The 23167-nt window shown below is 45.4% G+C and overlaps 4 protein-coding genes and 1 long non-coding RNA gene across 5 annotated transcripts; 1 reads left to right on the top strand and 4 right to left on the bottom strand.

The window, feature by feature from the left end:
• Positions 1–5733: 5733 nt before the first annotated feature.
• LOC111256275 (acyl-CoA-binding domain-containing protein 4-like) lies at positions 5734–6906 on the bottom strand. The gene is made up of 5 exons (XM_022824038.1): positions 6798–6906; positions 6620–6686; positions 6469–6530; positions 6204–6343; positions 5734–5884 (listed from the first exon to the last, which is right to left on the bottom strand). The coding sequence occupies exons 1-5, from the start codon at positions 6861–6863 to the stop codon at positions 5734–5736; spliced, it is 486 nt and encodes a 161-aa protein (XP_022679773.1). The 5' UTR covers positions 6864–6906.
• Positions 6907–7395: 489 nt separating this feature from the next.
• On the bottom strand, positions 7396–8398 carry LOC111256274 (zinc finger BED domain-containing protein RICESLEEPER 2-like). Its single transcript, XM_022824036.1, has 2 exons — positions 7510–8398; positions 7396–7403 (listed from the first exon to the last, which is right to left on the bottom strand). The coding sequence occupies exons 1-2, from the start codon at positions 8396–8398 to the stop codon at positions 7396–7398; spliced, it is 897 nt and encodes a 298-aa protein (XP_022679771.1).
• A 6136-nt stretch (positions 8399–14534) lies between these two features.
• On the top strand, positions 14535–16384 carry LOC101763172 (glycine, alanine and asparagine-rich protein-like). The gene is made up of 2 exons (XM_004955413.3): positions 14535–15247; positions 15808–16384. Exons 1-2 carry the CDS (start codon positions 14628–14630, stop codon positions 16100–16102), a joined length of 915 nt encoding a protein of 304 aa, XP_004955470.2. The 5' UTR covers positions 14535–14627; the 3' UTR covers positions 16103–16384.
• A 1330-nt stretch (positions 16385–17714) lies between these two features.
• LOC111256225 lies at positions 17715–18961 on the bottom strand. The gene is made up of 2 exons (XR_002676231.1): positions 18119–18961; positions 17715–17980 (listed from the first exon to the last, which is right to left on the bottom strand). It is a non-coding gene; the product is annotated as an uncharacterized LOC111256225 (long non-coding RNA).
• A 716-nt stretch (positions 18962–19677) lies between these two features.
• Positions 19678–21257, bottom strand: LOC101762764. The gene is made up of 3 exons (XM_004955412.2): positions 21035–21257; positions 20210–20367; positions 19678–20125 (listed from the first exon to the last, which is right to left on the bottom strand). The coding sequence occupies exons 1-3, from the start codon at positions 21122–21124 to the stop codon at positions 19987–19989; spliced, it is 387 nt and encodes a 128-aa protein (XP_004955469.1). The 5' UTR covers positions 21125–21257; the 3' UTR covers positions 19678–19986.
• Between the last annotated feature and the right edge of the window lie 1910 nt (positions 21258–23167).

Genomic DNA, 23167 nt, shown 5'->3' with positions numbered 1-23167 from the left:
AAACCCGGAGACGCGGAGTTGGAGCAGGAGACGGCGAGACCGACCGTGTCCGTGCGTGCACGCACCTCGTGTATTCCGTTGTGTGGGCTCGGGATTTTCCTTTTTGGAGAGGGTGTTTGGGCTGAGGATAAGGCTGGGCTCCTGTTGAATGGGCCGAAACCTAACCTGAGGCCCACCTACCTCGCCAACCACATAAAGGGGAAGAAATCAAAGCCCCCCGACCAAGAAGAGAAAGCAGCAGGCAGCTAGCAGAGCCCTAGGCAGCCGCCACGCCGCCGCCCTCCGGTGCCGCCCGTGGTCGCTCGTCTCGTCTCGTCTCGTCTCGTCTCGTCCCCCATGGATCCGGGCACCGGCGAGTCGTCGCCGGCCATCTCTCAGGTACGCCGGCCTTCTGCTGCAACAGCGCAATTACTCGATCTTTTCATCGATCACCGTGCATGGAGGCATGGAGCACGTCAACAAATTAAAGCTCTCGATCAGCGCCGAGGCCGCGAGCCCGCGAGCTACTAGACTAGTTCTTGGGCCTCACCGCCAACTGAGATCCACGCATCGCCCGAACGCGGCTTGCATCGTATATAAACTGCTACTGCTAGCATTGTACATTGGTTAAAACTAACGGCGCGATCGATCTAGAGGCTAGAGCTAGCAACCGAATCTCGAATGATAACTACTAGTATTGCAGGCCGACGACGATGGAGCTCAAGCCGATGTTGCTAGGGAGGAGGTGGCTGACGACAATCATCATCATTTGTTCAAGATTTTAAAGGATGCAGGGATGGAGATTGACGACGACCTAGCTACGGCTATAAAAGACGAGGTAGCTAGGATCAAAGCTGAAGGCGCAAGGTAAATTGATGCTAAGTCATCAAAGCCGCCACCATCAACAACTAACACATGCTTTTTACTTAAACTCGAATAAGACAGCCGCAATCCAATCATTATCATTTAACATGTGTGTTGATTGAATCCACATGCATGCCTTCAATTCGTCTTATGTTTTGAATTCTAGAGAGGCGGCCATCGACAAGAGGTCTGCAGGAGGGATCTTGCAGCGGTTGATCAAGGGCGCGGCTAGTGGTATCGGCTACGTGATGATCCATAGCGCGTGCGGTTGTGCTGGTATCATCCTTTTTCTTTTTATCCTGGATCGTCAGCCGTAGGCCACATGGTGAGTGAAGACAGCGGCGCTGAAGAAGCTACTTCTGCTGATGCAATTGTTTGATTGATAGCGGTGTGTCTCTGTGCACACATGGTGGTGCCCCATTTTGAGATTGATGTCGATCACCTTTTTATTTCTCGAACCTTGCTTTGTTGCAGAATTGCATTGCGGTTGTGGGCTAATTCTAGCCTCAGAGATGGAGTATTCATCAACAGTCTGTTTGATATGATGCCCTGTAATGTTGTGTAAGGCTCTACAAAAGTCTGCCGTATTCTCAGACCATGTAAGTCCATGACCAACATACAAAAGTCTGAACTTTCGAAAAAAGAAGGTCTGAATTCTATCGCATAGTATGAGTATGACGCTAGTTTCTAGGGCAAAATTGGTCAATTTCCGTGCAAATACTACCTCCATCGGGTTGCCCTTGCACATCGGCAGGACAAGAAGAGAAGATGCGCAGGTTTTCATTGATAAAATTGGTGCACGCTTACCCGGATGGAAAGGTGGCACTAGTAGAGAATTGGCTTTCGATGCGCCCCCTTTTGTCTCGGTTTAAAGTTGACCCGGGACAAAAAGTTCACCAACCGGGACTAAAGCTCGGTCACTGGTGGTGGGCTCACCAATCGGGACCTTTTATCCCGGTTGCAAAGGCTAGTGGGAAAAAAAGACCCTGAGAGGCCTTTTATCCCGGTTGGAAACACCAACTAGGATAAAATGGGTCACCACGGCAGCTATTACCAACCGGGATAAAAGGGGGGTCTTTTGTCCCGGTTGAGTGACCCGGGATAAAAGACCCCCCTTTTGTCCGGGTTGGTTTATCCCGGATGGATTTTCGGGAGATTTGCACCCTACCAACCGGGACTAAAGGCCAATTCTCTACTAGTGTGGACTTCTCGCGTGGCCTGGATGCTCAAATGATGATCAAACTTTTCAATGAAATAGGCACAATCTTGTTCGTTCAAAATTGGTGGTCAAACTCACTTCTGTCCTCCATTTTCATCCAAATTAAGAACTAATATGGGTTAGTATTGGCCTGTTTCAACCAGAATGCCATGACGGTTGGCATCATCGGCAAACGAATAAAGTTTTGGAATGATCGTACGTTTGGTTGATCAATGGAAGAGCGCCGAAGGACATCGATCGCACCAGAATGCTTCAGTTTAGCGTGGCGGAAAAACCACTCGTAGGTGGCCATGATGGCCTAAGGCGAATCAGCACGTACAGAGACCGGACTTTGCCAGTGCATCGAGCCATGCCCCCCTCGCTAAGAAAAGAAATAAACTTAGATACATTGTTAAAGGAAGAAACACGAACATTTGAAGAAGCAAGCAATAAGCCCTAGCCGCTCCCACGTACTCCTCCGATCCCATCCAGATCCTGCTCCCGCCTGCCATGACGACTCCTGATCACGAGGCTCTTCCGGCCTCCGGTTTGTCGCCGCCGCCGTCTCTCTGTTCTCAGGTATGTGCGTCGTCATCTCATCGATCGATCATCTGGATCGGATCAATCGACGTGCCATGCATGCAACCTGTGTGTTCTGTGCAGTACTGCACCTTGCCTGCTACGAGATTGCAGGGGCACGTATACGCGCGTGCCCCTAAAAGGAAACAGTTCCAGTAATGGCCGGCAATCTAGACCTAGCAATCCCATCACCACTTCTTCCAGATTGCAGGGGGTTCGTCTTAGTTTATTTGACCGATGGTTTGTGCTACGATGAATTTCACTTTCTTATGTTCACATTAGGTGGTTACGCAGTACTCTCCTCGTTCTTAAATATATAAAAATATATAATATTTAGGACAAGCAAATTACGAATATCAATTTTTCTAAGGACCGGAGTGCAATTTTTCATAATGTTGTGGACCAATTTTTCTAAGAGGGGGAGGGGGTGAATTAGGCAAACTTAAAACTTAAACTTATGATGACTTCCACTAATTGCATCAAACATAAACTAGATCAAGCTATCTAGATGTGCAACTAAAGTTGATATAGTGTGAAACTCTCATCCCAAAACAAATTTTGCAATTTAGAGCCAATCCTAGCAAGATACTATACTAAGGAAGTAAAAGCACACAAGTTGCATGTATGGAATGCAGAAACGTAAAGAAAGGGATGAGGAGAAGCAAACTTTTTGACACTAAGCCACCACTAGTCCACGTTGTTGAAGCACTCACACAAGAGTATTGCTTTCCGATCACCAAGTCTCTTTTAGGACACCCCTTGACTTGCCACAAAGGCTCGGCCACAAAGGCTCATGCCAAATTTCCCGGTCACCTTGATGCCGTCTCCACTAAGGAGCTGCTCCACGAAGGAAGGGTGTCTCCACGTCCCCCGCACATGGTCGTCGTCGCCATCACTACCGCCGCCGCTCCACACCAAGCTGGAGGGTCGAAGACTTGCCGGCGAGTCACCAAGACTCCAAGGCACCGATCACACCTCTTGTACAGTGTGATTCACTCTAGGACCTAATTACAAGATATGCACACCTTGCACTCACTCATCTCTAGGCCTATCATATCCTATCACTAATCACTCTTCTAAGCTTGTGCTAAGCCTTTGATAGATCACTTAAGCACTTTTGGTGGCTTGGATGTGTTCTTGATGTGTCTTGCATTTCAATGGACTCCTGCACACTTCAACTTCATCCAGCAACCCCAAAGGGGCGAGTGGAGGGGGTATAAATAGCCCAAGGACACAAAGAGCCATTGCTCCAACGGCTAGTTAAAGTATACCATCGGATGTTCCAATGGTCTATTTTTAGCATGCATCAGAACATCCGGTGCAACTAGCCGTTGACTCCCCTATGCCCAAGTCCTTCACTAACACATCCAAAATTCATCTGATGCTTCATCCGACGCTTCATTCGACGCACCGTCGAAACATCCGGTGCTGAAGGGTTTCTGGCCAAAACCTCTCTGGAACTTTGCAAAGTAAATATGCTTTGTCCAATGCTTACCTTGGCCTACCATCGGATCATCCGATGCTATAGGATTTCCTTTGTCTTCCAAGCCTTCTCCTCAGAATTGATCCGACACTTTCAGAAAACCACCCATCGGAACATTCGATGGTCTTCACTCAGTCAGTCATCTACGCGTTGTACCAATTGCTTTGATGCTTGCTCCGGTGGACCATCGGAACATCTGATGGTACTGATTTTTCTGTGTTGAATACCACCACTTGCACATCAAAGATACCATCATTTGGATGCTCTATCATTTGAATGGTTGAATACTATAGAATAATCCTAGATACTATGGCTTGGTCACTTGAATACCATAGCTTGAATTTTTGAATATCATGATTTGGCTATCAAGATGACATGGCTTGGATGCTTGAATACCATGATTTGAACCTTGCCATAGTTTGGTTTGCATACTTGGAACCTAGAAAATCTACAAGGCACATACTTGATAAACCATTAGTCCCAATGACTATGTTATCACTCAATCACCAAAATCACAAACTATGACCTAATGAGGCCATGTTCGCTACATTAGGTCAAATAATTACAGAATAACAAGGTAATTTCATCAAACCCTATCTTCTATGATTCTATCTTTGCTATTGTCTGGCTAAAAAGCTCATGGGACATCGTATATATAATTTGTTAGTATAAAAACAGTTTGATCGGGGTCTAATGGTCAATTTGGTGGGCCCGTGTTCTGAGGCCAACAGCACGACAGAATCCAGCCTCTCTGACGACAAAAAAGAAAAAGAGTCGGACCAAACTTAAGCCCGAAATCCTCCTCGTCGAATTGTCGAAAGAAAAAGAGTCGGCTAAACCAACAATAAAATTATTTTAAAAAAAACCAACAATAAAATAAAATGAAAAAAGTACATCTCTGATTCTCTGTTTTTAGTATACAAAAGAAAAAACAACTAAACCAACAACTAAATTAATCTCCGTCAAAAAATAGAACCGACAACCACCATGCAAAAACCGGCTGAAAAACAACAATAAACCAGTCACTTTTCGTCTTTTCCCTAAGGGTGCCTAGTTTTTTAAGTCGTATGTAGTCAACTCTTTTAACCAGCTCAAGAAAAAAGTGAACAAAAAATATACTTATAGCACTTGGAAAATAATGACATGGATACTTACGTACGTGCGTGCATGCATGTTTCACAACTTTTCACTCGTTTTCCCCAGCAAAAAGAAAAATACTCATTGTGTGCCATATACGTCTAGTTAGCCCTGCTAGTGGGGGGTGTACCCGCCCCTCACCCACCCCTAACCGCAACAGCTAAGGATAATCACCCGCCCCAACCCCACCCAAAAAATAAATTAATCACCCCACCCCACCCCGCCCCATAAAAATGGGTACCCATGGCAGCTGCATGCCATTAATTTATTTTTCCAGAGCTACAGCTAAAAAAACAAGTGTCTTAAGCCAAGTGTCTTAAGTTACAGTTAAAAAAACAAAACAAGTCTCTTGATCTACATAATAGACACTTCAGAAGTCCTGTCTTCTAGCTGCTCGTCCTGGTTTCTTTAACTTCTTCCCAATGATCTCTTGATAATCAAAATGGTAAACAGCTTGCCCAACCAAACTAAAATGGGCCATGCACTCATTTACTCATTTTTTTCTATCAATTCTCACTGTCTGTGTGTCAAGGAGATGTAGGTCACTGAAACATGTAGAATGAGACCCCCCACCAAATATCAGAAGATATCGCTCTGCAAAGCAAGCAGCAACATGCTCTGATCTTGGAGAAGGGGGAGTGCCTTTGAAGAGCAACAGCATTGTTTTAAAACAGTCAAATATTGATCCTGCACATCAAAGCAAAGCAAGTATAATACAAGTTTCATCGCATGTCCTAGACCAAGTGTAATTACCAACTGCAAGCTAAATATGCATCATTCTCATGTCACTTTCAAGTTTGGATCTCCACATTTATATAAGAAACCAGTTCAACATTAACAGGAAGGAGGACCATTCCTATCCAGTAGGGACCCAGACCCAGAACATAAAAATACAATCATTTGTACCAAAAAAATTACTAATGTCAGTTAGCCAACTGAACAAATTTTCTTCATAGAACTTACGTGGTCTCAAATTCATCCCAAGTCATGGTCTCAAGATCAAGAATGTGCAGATCATTCAGAAGTGATCTCCCATGACCTTCCCCGCCAAACACAACCAAAGTGTCGCCAACAAGAGTCACTGATTGACCACCACGTGAGCTCTAAAGTAAATAGAAAAATGTCAGCACAGATTTGGAAAATAAATCAAGCAAATTTCAGGTAAGGTAAAATGTGTAAATACTGTAGAAGCTTTTCTGATGATAAAATACAAACAGAATAATCATACCGGTGAGCTTCCATAAGTACGCAGGGAAGACCAAGTGCAGGTTTGTGGATCAAACTCTTTAACTGTCACAAATACATTGCATAAGCAATACTGAAATAGGAACTTTTACACTGAGAAATGAGTAGTTAGAAAAGAAACATATTATCCTAACCACTGAGACTTTCTGTAGGTTCCCTGCTATGTCCTGCAAGACATAGGATCTTATTTCCCCATGGAATCTGGAAGATAGCAAAGCCAGATGCAAATACACTATACAGTTATAAGCTAACCAATAGGGAAAAAATGGCCAATTTCACTCAATCCACGTGTAAAGAGCATTTGGTGGTTACCAGTGAATGACCAGCACATGCAGCAAATGAGACTGCTTCAGCTGATTCTGATTTAGCTTCCAGCATTGACCATGACAAACTTTTCAAATCCAGAACCTATGATCATACAAGGGTTCCAGTATGAAGACCAATGCCGTTGTAAGTAAGATTGATACCAATGAGGTGATGATTCTATACATCTCAATTGAAGTTGTTTGAACCTTAAATGCAACTACCAAAAATACAACATTTAAAAGTTGTTTGAATCTATAATTATGAGCCAGTTGCTAATAGCTGAAATTATGCACCACCTATAAATTATGAAATTATGTTAATCAAATTATCATCATTCCAATCTTCATATTTCTGTCCATATGAATTTGTATGATAAGTGCATTTCCCTGCATATACTAGGACCATTTCAAAAGCATGATGTGTGTTTACTCAGACTTTGAATTTGTTCCAAGACTACTTTCTAAGATGTTGTCATCACAAAAATGGACAGAGTAACAAATAAGTAGTAGACTGCTAACTATATGAAGAGTTAGCACAGAGGACATTGTTTGGGTACCTTTAAGATTCATTTGAGCTTCTTCGAACTCAAAGAGGCATCATTATCTCAGGTGGCTGCAGATACAAAGAGGCATACTAGAGACATCAGTACATGTATATGCAGTAACAAGTTGCAAAGATATAACTGTCTTAGTAACATACTAATATGCAGTAAAATTACCTTCATTGGTGGGATACTTGTACAGCCAATCTTTGCAACAGACCAAAGCTTCAAGAGTTTCTGGTGTCATTGAGCTTCGATTGTCACTAAGAATCCGACCACTCAAGCTGAATGCTGATTCAGAAGAAACGGTGCTGAGTAGAATTGCTAAGAAATCGCGTGCCATCGCTGACAGCATAGGGTACTTGTTGGAGTTTGTCTTCCACCAAGTTAGAATTTCAAAATTTTCATCTGTTCTCACTGGTGGTTCATCTAGATATGCATCAAGTTCTGATTTTTCAATCCAAGTCCCTCTCCTCTGATGCCTATATTCAGCAAATTCTTGTTCTAGTCTTCTTTTTCCAAGAACTAGCACTGGAGAACGGTTCACCATGCTCCTGGACGCACCAGTTTGTGATACTACATTTGTATCATTTTGTCTAATAACCTCTTCATACTTCCTAAAATATAGGCGAAGCCACTCTTTAGCCTGATTTTTGCTCAAGTCAATGTCAATAAAGTTCCTGCACACCTTCTCATAAAAGAAGTCTAAGAAGTCAACTTTTGTTCTTGGATCAAGTATGCTGCAAATAACAAGGACCATATTGTAATTTCCATTCCAATACTTATCAAATTTCCTCTCCATTGCTTTTGCCAAATCTATGATAACCTCATCCTTGTACCATTCTGGACTATTTAGAGTTTGATGGATACAAAGCACATTATCCAGGAACATGTGGGAAGTAGCGTATCTATCAGCTGAGAACGCCCTGGTAGTTTCTTCAAAAACTCCAAGAAACTCACCAATATACTCAACTTTGCTAAACTCATCTTCAGTTGGAAATGGTTGCTGATTTGCTTGGGCATATCGCTTCAAGACGATCTTGTACTTTACTGCCTCCATAATCATGGCATGGGTTGAGTTCCAACGGTTGGGAACATCAAGGACTAAACCAGCCTTTGCAGCAAGACATTCCCTTTGAGCTATCTCATTGAAATCCTGGATACGCGATGGTGATGAGTTAATGTGCCTAATCAGGTCTCTTATCAACTCTATCATAGCACTAACAATGTGCATACCATCTTGGACAAGAATGTTGAGTATATGAGCACAACATCTAACAAGAAGATGCTCACCACCAAATAACATGTCAGACTTTCCGCTTTCTTGCAAAAGATCACAAGCTGCCTTGTTATTTGTTGCATTATCGAGTGTGATGGTAAACATCTTCTCTTTGATACCATAATCTGTTAGAACAGTTGTAATGGCTTCCTCAATAGCTACACCCGTATGTGGATACTTCAGATCCTTAAATGCAATTACCTTTTTCTTCAAAACAAAATCAGGGCCAATATAGTGAGCTGTCACACAAATATATCCCAACTTTTGGTTTGATGTCCAAAGATCAGATGTGAAGCAAATGCGAGAGTTAAGACTCTGAAGTTCACTTCGCAATTCTATCTTTGCTCTCTAAAACTTAGCAACACATTCATTACGAATCATTTGTCGCCCTATGCATCTAAATGCAGGTTGCAATGATTCCATCCAAGGCTCAAACCCTTCATCATCAAACTTATTGAATGCTACATCAGCTCTAACACACCATGCAATCATCAAGTCACGACTTCTCTGTTGATTAAAGGTGAATGAACTATCTAAAGGCTTTTTCTTCATTGTGGCGACAAATTTGTTCCTATCATCACTAGGGATTGTGGGGCAATGCTCTGCAATGTGAGTTCGAAGGCTGTTTGTACCTGATTTTCTGTTCGCAGTCAACTTTGTTCCACAGTACTTGCAAATTGCTTTTAGGACACCATCTATCTCGACCAAATCCGGCTCATAATATTCCCAGACTGGTGCCCTTCTGTTTGGTGTTTGCGAGGAATTGTTGTTGGTGCTCTCACTAGTACCAGAGGCCTCTAACCGATGAGAAGACATCTGTTTCAAAAAATATAAAGTATAAAGTAGAAGCAACGTTGTGTAAAAGTAGAGTGACATCTGCCAAATTAACAAACTGACAAGATTTCGTAATGAAACAGATGAACTGATAATAGCACAAAGTAGAAGCAACGCTCTCTATTTAACAAACTGACAAGGTTTCAGCTTAACTAGTAGCACTAGCAGAGAAGCACCAAAGGCCCTCCATGTAGTTTCTGTAGCACTAGCTGGGCTCATTCATGGTGTGAAAATAAAGGTAGAGTAGCAGAGAAGCTTAGACGAACCAATAAACTTTTGTCCTAGACCTTTTCTTTATTGCTATACATACTGACATCATTGGTCGTTGCTTATTTGTTAATCAAAGAGTTAAAAATCACTTTGTTATACCGGTACAATAGAGTCGTATAAACCATTTCCCCTTTGGATGCAGAGCAATTGGATGCAGAGCATTTCCCCTTTTTACTAGTCAAACACATAAAGTTGTGAAAAAATTGTACTGCCTAATTTTCCCTGTACAATAGATGTTTGTAACCCTTCATAAAACTGTCAAACTGACCCAGGTCGTGAACTAACTAACAATAATCAAAATGGAAGAATCAATTTGGTCGGTTAACTATGCATTCCTCCCAATCATGGCGCTCGTGCAGAGGTTCTTTGCTGGACAAAGATAGCGCACCTGTGTGTGGGTACTATGGCTGGCGATTTAGCCTAGCCTGCTAATGGGAGGAGGACGGCGCGAGGGGCCTGGATCTAGCGCCTCCCTGCAGATCAAGCAAGAAGAAGGGTTGAAGGCCGACAGCTCCGTCTCCTCGGTACCGCCCCTGCAGATCGGGATGAGTTGATGAGGAGAAGAAGGGGAGGGGTAATCTGGAGGGGATGGAAGGTGGGAGGTGCAAGAAGAGTACCTAGATCTGCCGCCGTTGTTGGAGGAGAGCGGCGGGAGCGGGGGTTGCGGCAGACGGTGCTGGCACCGGCGGCGTCGCCGGAGCAAAGGCACAAGGGGCTCCGGACTCGGCGGTAGATGGAAGAGCGGCGGATCCACGGACTCGGTGGCGTATCCAGAGAGGGCAATCGGCAGGGACGCAGGGTGGGGCGGCTCGCGACTCGGCGACTCGCGTGCGGGGTGCTGGCCGCATGATGTGGGAGGCCAACCCGCCCCCGACCCGCATTTCAGTACACCCAACCCGCCCCAACCCATTAACCTCTGGTACCCATTCCTACCCATCCTAACAAAACCCACGCGTGGACCCGCCCCAAAATACCCGTATCAACCCGCCCCACTAGCAGGGCTACGTCTAGTACCAACTTATTTACCGTGAAGTCAATTGATGCATAACACGTGTCACATGGCATAGCGATGCATGGCGAGGCCGCAAGGCGGCAAGAGAGGGACGGCACACGACGGGGCGCAGGAGGGTAGCTTAGGCCGGCAGCAACGGTCGGTGAGGTAGAAGGGTGAGGGCGACGACAGAATTGTCCGCCGGCCGGAGGTGGTACGGTTGGGGGACAGATACGAACCTTACGCGGGCAGCGGATGAGCATTTGGTATTCAATTGCAACATTCTAATCCAAGCCAAATTACACTTAAGGAAGGCTTACCTATGATTCAAACTAAAAGCTAACACCGTGTGAGACTAACGGATGGTTGTTAGCAATCTAGTGCGCACTTATGACTACCAGAATTAATCCGGAAATTTCGTGAGAGCCCAAAACACTCACGAAAATCTAGTGTATCCATCAGTTGTTGTTTTTGTGCGAGTGGCTCTGGATTCCGAGCGGTTTAATAATTTCTTTGTTGCAGCGGCCACCGTGTAGTTGAGTTTGTCGTGTGGGTTTGGTTGTCGTAATAATGTTATTTTTATATTTCATATAATTTATAAATCATAGATATCGTAGGGACTTGTCTTAAAAATAATATTGCGTAACGTTGACAGAGTTATAAAGGAACTGCTCGGTTATGCTACCTGCTGCTAGCCTGAGCTGCAGCAGCCAGCAAGAGCAAGCAACAGGTGCTGTAGCGTTAGCTTGTTTGCTTCTGCGGTTGCAGCCAACGACCACAAGTAGCACAACACGAGCACGCTGAAAGTTCCCATCGCCTTGCCCCGACACGAAGGTCCACAAAAGTGCATTATTGGCCCTTGTTTAGGATTTTCTGGTGATCGTTTTGCACGCATCTAGTGGTTAATTACGTGCTTTATTGACATAAAAGATCTTGCCAATGCATTTTTGAGAGCGACCGTTACTTGCACTTGCAACACCATACAAGGAGGACGCGCGTGCTTTGCTGGGATCTTCTGCCTCTTCGTCGCCATGCATGTAGTGAGCTACGTGTAGCTGCCACCCTATGACCCTAGCAAAAAAACATGCCATGTTAAACGCACAAGTTAGCTTGCTGCATGACTAAACATCTCCTTGACACCAGATGTTGTGCGTTTAGGTCCTATTTAGTCCTTTAGTCCCTAAATTAAAGTTTAGTCGCTTCCGGATACTGGATTAAACTTTAATCGTCCCTATTTAGTTCTAGTGACTAAAGATCATTAAAGCAGTTGAACAAAGTCCTTTAGTCCTCTTTAGCCACTCTTTGGGACTAAAGGACTAAATTTTAGGAACTAAACCTTTTAGTCACCATGTTTGGTATTTTAGGGACTAAAGGTGACTAAAATTTAGATCCCTAAAGTTTAATCACCCCAAATCAAACAGGTCCTTAATTAGATCCCTTCGTCGTTCAATAATACCCCTCGCAATAGGCAACACAGGCACACACCTGCTGCCTCCTGGTTTGATTCTTTTTTTTTTTGGCAACTCGGACTCCGACTCGGATTTGCACTCGCTGCAATTGGCTCAATGATCGCTTGCCATATGTCAGCACTAACTGGGAGCCTTTGCCGTTTCAATGCGATGGAAACATATATAAAACCAATCGAGCCGGATAGCTTGCACTGTCTCATGAAATCAGTGAAATAAGGTACTCCCTCGGTTAAACCTACAAGTTAAATCTAAAGTACATTTGATAATAGATATAATGATACACATTTTACTTTAGTTAACTAACTCGTTCAATAGATATTGGTGATCAAAGTTAGAGTAAAAAGTCAACGGCGTAGAACGGAGGGAGTATCTTGTAGTCACGGAGTTCCCAGGTCAATTGGTTGAGAAACAAGATCGAGGATTTAGAGCTAGGCTTTGTAAAAGTACGGTGTGAAAAGGATATATCCCCTTTTAACTATAAATAGTGAAATCACTATGTGGAATCCGACCCCAATTCACTGCCTCCGGTAGGATGACACGAAGTAAAGACAAAATCCTATTCACACGTGCTACTAATAAGGAAAGTTAATCTATACGACCTCACACCCAAACTTAGGGTCTGTTTGGTTTCAGGCTGCTAAAATTTTAGCTCCTAAAAGTTTTAGTCAGCCTTTAATCAGCTCCTAAAAGACTATCTGGTTCCAGTGACTAAAAGTGACTAAAGACAATAAATATTGTGACAAGATTATCATGCTGCTCTCCCCACCAGTTGCCCCTGGCGCTACTGCCATCGAGCAAAGAAGCACCACATCGTGGGAGCAGTCCAAATCACCGAAAGGCGCAGCATCTCCTAGAACGCAAGGCTACACCAACATCTACCATCTTCCATCACACAATCCCAATCCTCTAGCAAAAAACAAAACCGACAGCCTTGCTGAGCACGGGGGACGGCGTTGGGTCGCCTGCAAAACTCGCTAAAGACGCTGCTCACGGTGGCCGGCGACGGGCAGCTCTTGGTGGGGATGGGCTCATCGGCATCGGCATTGGCATCGGCGGTGGCAGGTTGCGGAGGAGGATGCGGAGGAGGAATGCGGCCTGGTCGAGGATGGGGAACGGCGGGAGGAGGACAGAGTAGCGGTGCTGACTCGGGCCCCATGGCGGCGGGGAAGACGGAGGGTACATGGAGGCGAGAAGCGCCACCACCATCTCCAGGTCCAGTGCGAAGGAGCGGCGGACCGGTTTGGGGCTGGCGGATCCGACGAGGCGAGGTCGGAGGCGTGGGCGGGCAGGGTGCGGGAGACGGATCCAGCGGGGAAAAGGGCGGTGCCAGCGGCCGGTACCAGTGGGCGGCGGGCGGCGTCAGGGAGGGGAGCGAGCCGCGGCTGGCGTAGGAGGGCGTGGCTGCCGGTGAGAGGGCGCAGCCACCGACGTGGGAAGGGGAAACGAGCACTTCCATCACGCGGCCGGGCAGGAGGGTGGTGGCGGTTGTGGGGGGCCATGGCGGAGGGAGCCGGGTGGGAGGCGGCGGCAGGCACGGGTCTGGCGGCACGAGTGGGAGCGGCGGGGTTGGGGGTGAACAGGTTGGGGGAGAAAGGGTATGGCGCGGGGAAGCGTGCGACGGGATGTGGGTGCGGGGGCAGTGGAGGTCCAGGATGGGGTTTAGTCTGTTTTAGGAGGGGCGGAGCTCCTAAAGGAATTGAAGCCTCCTAAAATTTTTTAGTCAGTTTTAGTCAATGTGTTTGGTTCTTTAGTCACTTTTTAGGAGCTAAAGATTTTAGGGGGTGGAACCAAACAGGCCTTTAACCCCTACTAATCCTCAGCACCAGCAGGCAGCAACATATTTTGATCCTCAGAATCGGGACGCGACCAACCTTGAATGAGATGTCGACCCCATTCGACCTGACCTTGAATCGGGATGATGACTCCGAGTTATGGGACGAGGCATCGATCCCGAATTCTATGACTATGATGTATCTTTCGTATTTGCGAAACACAAGATATAAACCAAATAAATTATACTTCCTCTATTTCAAATTATAAGTCATTTTAATTTTTTAGATTAGATGTATAGTAAAATCTATGAATCTATAAAAATCAAAACGACGTATGAAAGTATCATTCTAGCAACGTTGTAGCATTAGACTCACCAAAACTCAATGGTTGGCAGTTGCATGTGCGGCTCATACGAACCCGGGCGACTGGAAAAGGAGCGAGCTGCTCTACGTACGCTGTACGCACCGTACAGACAGAGAGATAGAGGGGAGGGTATCCCGTATCTGAGACCGAGAGCACGAGTCCTCCCGTCCTCCGCCCCTCCTCTTTCTCCCTGTTGCTTTACCACCCACTTCTCTTCTCCTCGCCCAGGCGCCCATCACCTCCCCACTTGCTCCAACTCCGCCGCCCCCAAACCCTAGCGCGCTCCGATCCAGGCCCGTCCGCCGCCGCCGCAGCCATGGGACTTCCCCCTCCGTCGATCACCAGCGCCGGCAAGGCGTCTGCGCGCGCCCACATCATGGTGGTTCTGGCTGGCGCCGCGCCGGCGCGCACGTGCACGGTCGCCTTGAGGCCGTCGCTCCCTTTCGCTGCGGCGGGAGCTCGATTCGCCGGAGGAGGCCGCGGAGACGGCGAGAACGGAGGAGGAAGCGCCCGGCTCGCGGGGGCGGCCATGTACACTGCGCTCCGTCGCCCGGCGGCGCCGGCGTTCAAGAACTCCCCTTTTCCTTCCTACGGCGGCGCCGCCGTGCTCTGCCTCGCCCGGCGAGCCGACGGCGAGGGCGATGGAGACCGCGGCGTGGGAGAGGGCGGTGCTGGAGCCGGTGACGACGACCATGGAGACGGCGGTGCTGGAGCCGGCGGCGACGGCCATGGAGACGGCGGCGACCACAGCAACGCCAAGAAAGACTACGCCTTGAATAACGGCAAGGGCACGGAAGGTGCGCCAGCCGGCGACGTGGGAGCCGGCGGCGACACGGAAGGAGCCGGAGCCGGGAAAGCCTGCAACTTCAACAAGGGCACGGACGCTGCAGCAGCCGCCAGCGGAGGAGGAGGTCACCCCGCTGACCAGGCGTGCTGGTATGTATCTGCGGCTAGCGCCCTTCTGTTCGGACCTTCGCCGCCGGCTGCGCCTTTTCCTTTGCAGAGCACGCCTCGCCGCCGCAGCCGTGCACCGCCGTGCGCGCGAGCGTGCCGCTTCGGGTACGAACACGCAGACGCAGACGCACACGCGCGGTTCAAGCGCCGCCGCCGCCCTCTCCGTGGGCGTCCCGAGCGCGCGCACGACGCCGGGCCCTCAGCGCCGGCGGCACGGACACCCGCACGCGGACGCGGCACGCCCGAAGCGCACTGTCCGCCTTGAGCTCCCACGCCGTCTCGACTCGCGGCGCCACGAGCCCACGAGCACGGGCGCGCACGCGCAGGACCGCCGAGCCTGGCTGCGGGCATGGCAAGCCAGGAAGGCGCGGCGAGCCCACGAGCCGCTGCGCGTACCGGGCTCCCGGCCATGGACGCGCGGGGGCGAGTCGCGAGCGCACCGCCTACGCCTCGTCCCTCGCGGCGAGCTCATAGCAGCAAGCACGCGCGCCTCTTTGCTATTTGATTGTCTCGCAGTCTGCTTACTCTTGTTCGTTCAACAGGGAGCCGATGTCGCTGAGATGGGCATTTGTACAGGGACTGGTTACCGTGTTCGTGCTCGGATTCAGCCTTTACATTGCATTCAAGATTTGGTTTGACATGATGGTCAGGAAGTTGGCGGCCACATATCTGAATGGTGAAGAAATCAGGATCTTGATGTCAGAAGCAGTTAAAGGTGTTATTTGGCACGCCACTGAGCCTAGAAACCCAGTGGTAAGATGGAAGAAGATGCATCAGAGAAACAAGTTCTGTGTCTGTGGGCTCTTATATTTCTGCTGCTTATACTTGTTGTGTTGACCTTTGCCATAGTATGGCCTTCTCTGTGATGACAGTAGGAGCCCATCGATTTTCCTTATATTTTGAACTACATTGGCTGCATTTGCACCAAATTTTGGGCATCATTTGGTAGGGATGTAACTGCAAAAGGATATTGCTTCCGGGCATGTGTTGTGGTGTTTGCCCATTTTCATTATATTAGGCAAGCAACGTTGATTTGTAATTGTTTGCTTGTGTATCGGAACTGAACCCGACTATGATATGTATTTGTGTCGTGCAATCAGCCCATATATGAAATAATGAATTGGCTTTGTTTTGATCCAGAAAGAAATGTGCTTTATTTCCACCATATAAATTTTTTTGGTAACTGTTTCTCTTCATGTATTGCACTCTGCATTTATCTTCTCACAGCAGAACCGTATGCAGCGATAAGAACAATCTACTATGCTACTACTACGAAGTACACATGGAAGTTTGTATGAGTCTCTGCTGTATTTTTTACAACTTCTTTAGGATCTTCTGTCAATCTGTCATCCAACACATGTTTGAGGTCTCTGTTTTTTTTAAGACCCGGATCGTTGCCGGCATATATTAATAAGAAGAGGTTTTGAGGTCTCGAGTTGCCACTTAAATGTTGTTGAATCTACACTCTGCCATCGTGAATTATTTTTACCCACGAGCTGCGCCAGATCCTTGAGACGTGCAACTTTTCTACTGGTACTGGAAATTGTTTGTGAACACCTTTTGTTCAATGTGCTAGTCGGTAGAGTTTATCGCAACAAGATCATGGTTACTGAAAAGAAATTTCTGAGAAACCTAATGGTTCGCCTCAATGTCAAAACTCTGTAATAAGACTAACGCTACGTCCGTGAATCTTTGTTGCCGTTGACTTTTTCTCATATTTGACCAACGATGTTAATTCAATTAACTAGTTATTAAATAAAGTAAAATGACTACTATTATATTTGTTATCCTTTAAGCGTGTATATTCATGTATTTAGAATAAGGTAAACCCGAGAAAGTATATTTCAACCAAGACACTAAAAAAATCTTGAAAGTAAATCTGAATTCACCTATCTGCTACAGAAGTCATTGTAGATCCATTGCTGAGATTGCTGCATTGTAGAGACATGATCACATGATGTTGATAACTTTTTTTCCATCACTTGATTCCCTCATCATATGTTATTATGTTTTTTAATCGAAAGGCTTTAAGTGATATGATGTGCCCGTTCAATTCTGTAACTATTCTTATCAAATCATGAAGAATGATACAATTCAAACAAATAATAAAAATCAGTTTTCCACAAGATCGTGTCAATGGAGTTGTAAATAGGATCATTTGACTACTTTTGACATAAACCAGCATAAATGATAAGATTTAGCAAGTAATTAAATGTCTTTAGTAGGCACGAGCTTACAACATAGTGCATGCCCCGCCCGGAGTGCCACCAAAACCACAGCACGGTATGGCAATAGCTAATTTCACATTAGCTGGCATAAACAGGTCTCGAATTAAGTAACATACAGCGACCGAGGTGTTACAACTGGTGTGCAGGTCTTATACATAACACATTTCCACAAACAGAGCGGTTATAACAATCATAACACAGGTCTTATACCATGCAAACCGAATCCACATCAACCAACATAAATATTAATAGATAAACACTGACAAGCTGTTATCAAAGACTTAGTTTTACTTGCCATAAACTGAAAGCACTTGTGTTAACACATTGCCATAGCCAGACCAACGCTAACAACCCCAGGGTACATGGTCAATGATCTCATTGTTCTCACAAACATCATCTGCAATAGCAAGTAGTCCAAGGCCAATACCAGCAATAGAGCAGACGCCATCAACACCGCCTCTGGAGCTTCTGGTGTCTCATGGCCCCACTATATAAAGACAAAGAATCAGCATTTTTTGAGTTCAGTCGAATAAGGACAAGTTCTAAAAGAAAGATCTCTTAGGTCTTTTGGTCATTCGAACACAGCTCTGTTATCCAAATATAGGACAAGTGATAGTGCCTTTACCTCACAGCTTGAACTCTAGCTTCGACCTGATCTATCCCTTCTCCGCACCCGTTTGCCGCCAATCTTTGAGATTCCTTGGCTCTATTGGCCATTGCTGCATCCACCCAAGAATCAAACAAACACAGGTGAGATGGCATGTATGAGTATAAGCTAGTTATTCATACCAAAAGGTACACATTCACCGCTCTAGCTCGTGCCGGATGGGAACATAGCTGCAAGCCTGCAACGGGCTAACAGTCGATTTATTCATAGATACAACTATCCAACTCCTAATATCATGTGTTTTTTATATTCAACCTGCGCTTCTGTATGTGACTTTTTGTGATTAATCACATAAAGGAACAGTTTGTCATATTTGAATATTACTCTGAAGGAGCAAGATCCTAAGCATAGTCTTGTTTGGATAAAATGATCCAATTTTCATCTCATTTGATAAAAAATATATTGTGAAAATTCCTGCAGTAGGGTGCAATCGCCACCCTAGAAGCTTTTATTCTTTTCCCAAACGAATCAATCCTATCAGTTTCCCTGGTACAGGGTTAAAATACTCCTGTAACCAATGTCCAGGCCACACAAAAGCTTCTAAGCAGATAAAACATATGTAGAGTCAAAGACACCTGCAATAACAGGAAGCTCCTACATAGAGTGGATCACTCAGCTATGTGGAGTCAAGTAGCCTTACAGACTTACAGTGCACGTCGCTATATTTGAAAGATTCAGGTCAGCTGCTGCTGGTGCACAACTATCCCAATTACTAACCTGATCTTGGCTAGCTCATGCACAGCCATATTACACATGCTGTTGCACTATGAAATAGAGCAGGAACATGGAACATGCATGCTGGCATTACCTGTGGTTGCATCTGCTTTGTGATCTTTTCGCTGAAATGCTTGGACGACCAGACCATCTGGGCATCAGATTCAATTATGAGATTTTCCAAATTCCCAACTCCCAACCCCAGATTGATGTGTAGCCTCCTCAACTGATGCCTTCAGTTCAACAGAAAAGGAAAAAAAGGCAGCTGCAGACTGTAGCCCCAACCACCAGATGTAATCCCTCATTCATAATACATGCCTCAATGTTCACCTCGAGAACTTCAGAAGTACTGTGGTTGTCTCAAAATATGATGCTGGACAGTAGAAACAGCAACGCGATAAATAGGGCTAAATATTTAGTGATATGGAGCAATCTATTTTCGGACATATGAATGTCCCTCATTATAACTTCAATATGCTGATGATATGGCCTCCAAAAAAATAGTCTTTTTTTTTAACACGCCTCAAAATCTGTCAAACTCATCAATCAGGTCAGCTACACCATTCTGTCTCTTACCTTTCATTTTGACAACATCTGAATCGCTCCTTTGCAGGTTCAGCTGACAAACCAAAGAGTAACAGAAGCTGAAAATGAAGACCAACTAAAGAAAAGAGCCTAGGGGCCAATGCCGGTTATTGGAGTTCCAATATATGACAACAAAGTGACAATGCATGATTTCTGTAATAAACAATTTATTCAAGTGAAGCCACAAATCCTAAATCACCATTCGATTAAGTGCCATATCATAAATTATTCCATAAATTATCACAACGAAGCATCCATAGACAATCACCGCACACACCAGATTCAATTACCAAACACTAATCAACCTGCAGTACTGCAGGTGCTCCACACAGCTTAGAACAGTGACATAGTGTTACCAAGTAAGAGTTACATTATACATGCCAAAAACCACAGTATAGCATGAAATTTATTAGACAACATAAATAGGTTTTGCATACCATAATTAGCCAACAGTGCTCTACCACGATTACCCAACCTGGTTTTACATACCATAAACAGAGTGCACAGGCAAGCCTTAGGCTATTTAACTAAGAACGTCTGCTCTTGGCAAGTTCCTCAAGGATAGCATCTTCAAACCAGTCCACTCCCATGATGAAACCAAGAGCAACAGATGCAATAGCGAGCAGTAATACCTTCCCAATCCCTTCTTGCTCATTGATGTTCTCCCTATCAAAAGGATGTGCATATTGCATGAATGTTAGAATAGTTTCATTTGAGTAAAAACAAATACTTTGTAGCACCTCCAATTACCTCGCGGCTTCAGCTTTAATTCTAGCAATCCCATCATCAATAACGCTAGCTATCTTGCCATCTATCTCCACTCCCTCTTTTTCTAATTTTGCCAACAAGTGATCAACCTCCTTCATCTTCCTGGCAACACCAGCCTTAGCTCCATTGCTGGATCCACCCTGGTAGGATTAATTAGAGAACTGTAGCTGAGATAGTAATACATGAGTTAAAACAGCTATTCACGCATGTTAGTGGATGCTAACAAGAGAGCATGGCTCAATTGGCTAAGAATATATTTATAGTCCTGTTAGAATCCATATACAATCAAACTTTCAAAGGTTTGACCACTCGTATGTCTAAAGCTGTAAAGATTGACTATATGAAATTTAAATTACTACAGTTGTTTTTGGAATTGCTTTAATAACAGTATAATTTAGACCATGTATTAGTATGAAAGCTATACAGTAGTGGCCAAACTTATATATTAACGACCGTAGAAAATGGTAGAGGAAAATATAAAATGGAAGAATGGAATACTCCTCTTCCCCCCAAGATAGGCCTCCTCTGCAATTTAAGTGGCAGTATGCACCATTGTTGGGTCAAATTACAGAATCAATCTGCTGATAAGGGTCTGGACTAGGTAATTGCATCAAAGCCTTGTCTTTGTCGGCAAAAAAAAAATCATGGCACATCATATATTTTTTTAGTATAAAAATAGCTTGATCAGGGTCTACTGGTTCGGTGATAGACGATGAATCTTGTAAGAACTCCGAACTAGGTAGTCGGACAGCGAATCGCAGGCATCGTAGGTCGGTAGCTCGATAAAACGAGAGCGAAACTACGTACCTGAGAGGTGGGAGGCGGAGAGTCCGCCGGCGGCGAATCACGGAGATCCAGATCTACCCGAACATCGCTGGACAGAAAGCGCAGCGCCATGGCACCAGCACGCCGGAAGAATCAGGTCGAGGAGGGGGCGCGTCGGCTAGGGTTTGGGTGCGGTTGCTGCTTTGCTTCCTCGTCTCCTCGATCTGGTTGCGGGGAGGGGGATCCTTCCTCCTCTTTCTTCTTGATGGACTCGGAGAATTGGGCTGGCCGTCCGGACTCTTGGGCCTGCCTGACCCCAAAAAACGAACGAACGCAGGCCCAAGTGTTCTGAGGCCCACACAAATGTCAAATAATACATCTCCGTTTTTAGGTAAAACAAAAACAACTGAATCCCATTCAAAAAACGTATAATCCATCCTGAGAGGGCTCTCCATTTAAGCCTATCTCGAGACCCCTCCGAATCTCCGTTCTCCTGAAATCCAATGAGCGCACCGCCTCTCCGGTTATCACATTAGACGTTTGCACACTAATTAGAAGAATATAGTCTAATGATAATACTAATTGCATAAATGAGGGATAATTCGCTAGACGTATCTAAATGATAATACTAATTGCATAAATGAGGGATAATTCGCTAGACTTATCTATTAGGCCTAATTAGTTCATGATTAACCATGTGATGCTATAGTAAACATGTGCTAATTATGTAGTAAGTAGGCTTAATAGATTCATCACGCGAATTAGCCCTCGTTTATGCAATTAATTTTGTCATTAAACTAGAATCGTGCCCGTGCGTTGCTACGGCAGTGAAAAATTCATAATGCAATACACATCGCATTCACCAAAGCAATATATCAAATGAAAATAGTTAATTCATGTACTTAATTATTGTATTAATATTTCTTTGGAATACTACAATTTTCCAAATACATAAATTTTAGCGATCATGGTAACAACCTAAAATTCATGTATACAGTTGCTCTTCTATGATGCATACTATTGATTCATATACAGTCGCTCTTCTAAATACTATTGTACTGTTAGTTGACCATTGTGCCCTAATAGTAAAACTTCGACCATAGCAACAGTAAGGAAATAGGCATGCATGTGATCTGTCATTGTGGCCAAAACTCCTCCATAACAGCAGAACAACAGAAAGTAAGGAAATAGACATGCATGTAAGTTGTCAACAACTTTCTGAGTGGCTGATTTGAATTCTTCAAAAAAAAAATGATTGGCTCTGAATACTCTAATGAAACCAGTTTAGAAAATACAGTTCACCAACCTGCTCTTGTGAAGACTGCATATGAAAAAAATAGTACCTTTTGAGGGTTACACCTACACGACATCAATGAGAGGCAGTTCTTTGCAGGCCAATAAGGCGTCAGTTAAGATACTTAGCACCATGCATTGCTTTGTGTCAAGTTATCTCAGTGAGGCCGCGGCGGCTCGAGAAAAGAAGAACGGGGGAGGGTGGAGGACGATGGAGGGATACAAAAAACGGAGGGCAGAGAAGAGAGCGGAGGCTAATGGAGCGATCCGACGGTAGGAACGGAGGGCAGAGAAGAGAGCGGAGGCTGATGGAGCGATCCGACGGTAGAATCAACCGGAGCGAGGGCCACGGGGCGAGGCTCACGGGACCGTAAAAATGTCACCTCTTTGATTTTTTTAACTGTAGAGACTATGTTTAATACTTCTAATTAGTGGGCAAACATCCGATGTGACGGGACTAAACTTTAGTCTTGGCCTCCAAACACCCCCTTAATTCCACGAGTGGCTAGTGGTCAGCATCTAGCGGGTGAGTCGCTATGTGGAGAGAGATCCTCTTGTCTCCTCATTCCCCATCCCATTCTGGTGGACGAGAGGCGGTGTGGGTGAGGGGCGCGATGCGGGTGAGAGGCGCCTCCCCCCGGTTGGGGCCCCAACCCGGTACTAATGGGTGGGTGGCGCATTGTATCAGTTGGGGGCCCCAACCGATACAAATGTGAACCTTTAGTACCGATTGGTACCCCAACCAATACTAAAGGGCTCCACGGAAGCCTCCTAGGGTACTAGCCATTATGTCCGGTACTAATGCTCACATTAGTATCGGATCAAAATGCAACTAGTACTAAGCCTTGAGACGAATGCCCATTTTTTTAGTAGTGCTGGACC

Source organism: Setaria italica, chromosome II, assembly GCF_000263155.2.
Source record: "Setaria italica strain Yugu1 chromosome II, Setaria_italica_v2.0, whole genome shotgun sequence".
NCBI classification, from domain to species: Eukaryota; Viridiplantae; Streptophyta; class Magnoliopsida; order Poales; family Poaceae; genus Setaria; species Setaria italica.
This window is presented reverse-complemented; position numbering and strand designations above follow the sequence as displayed.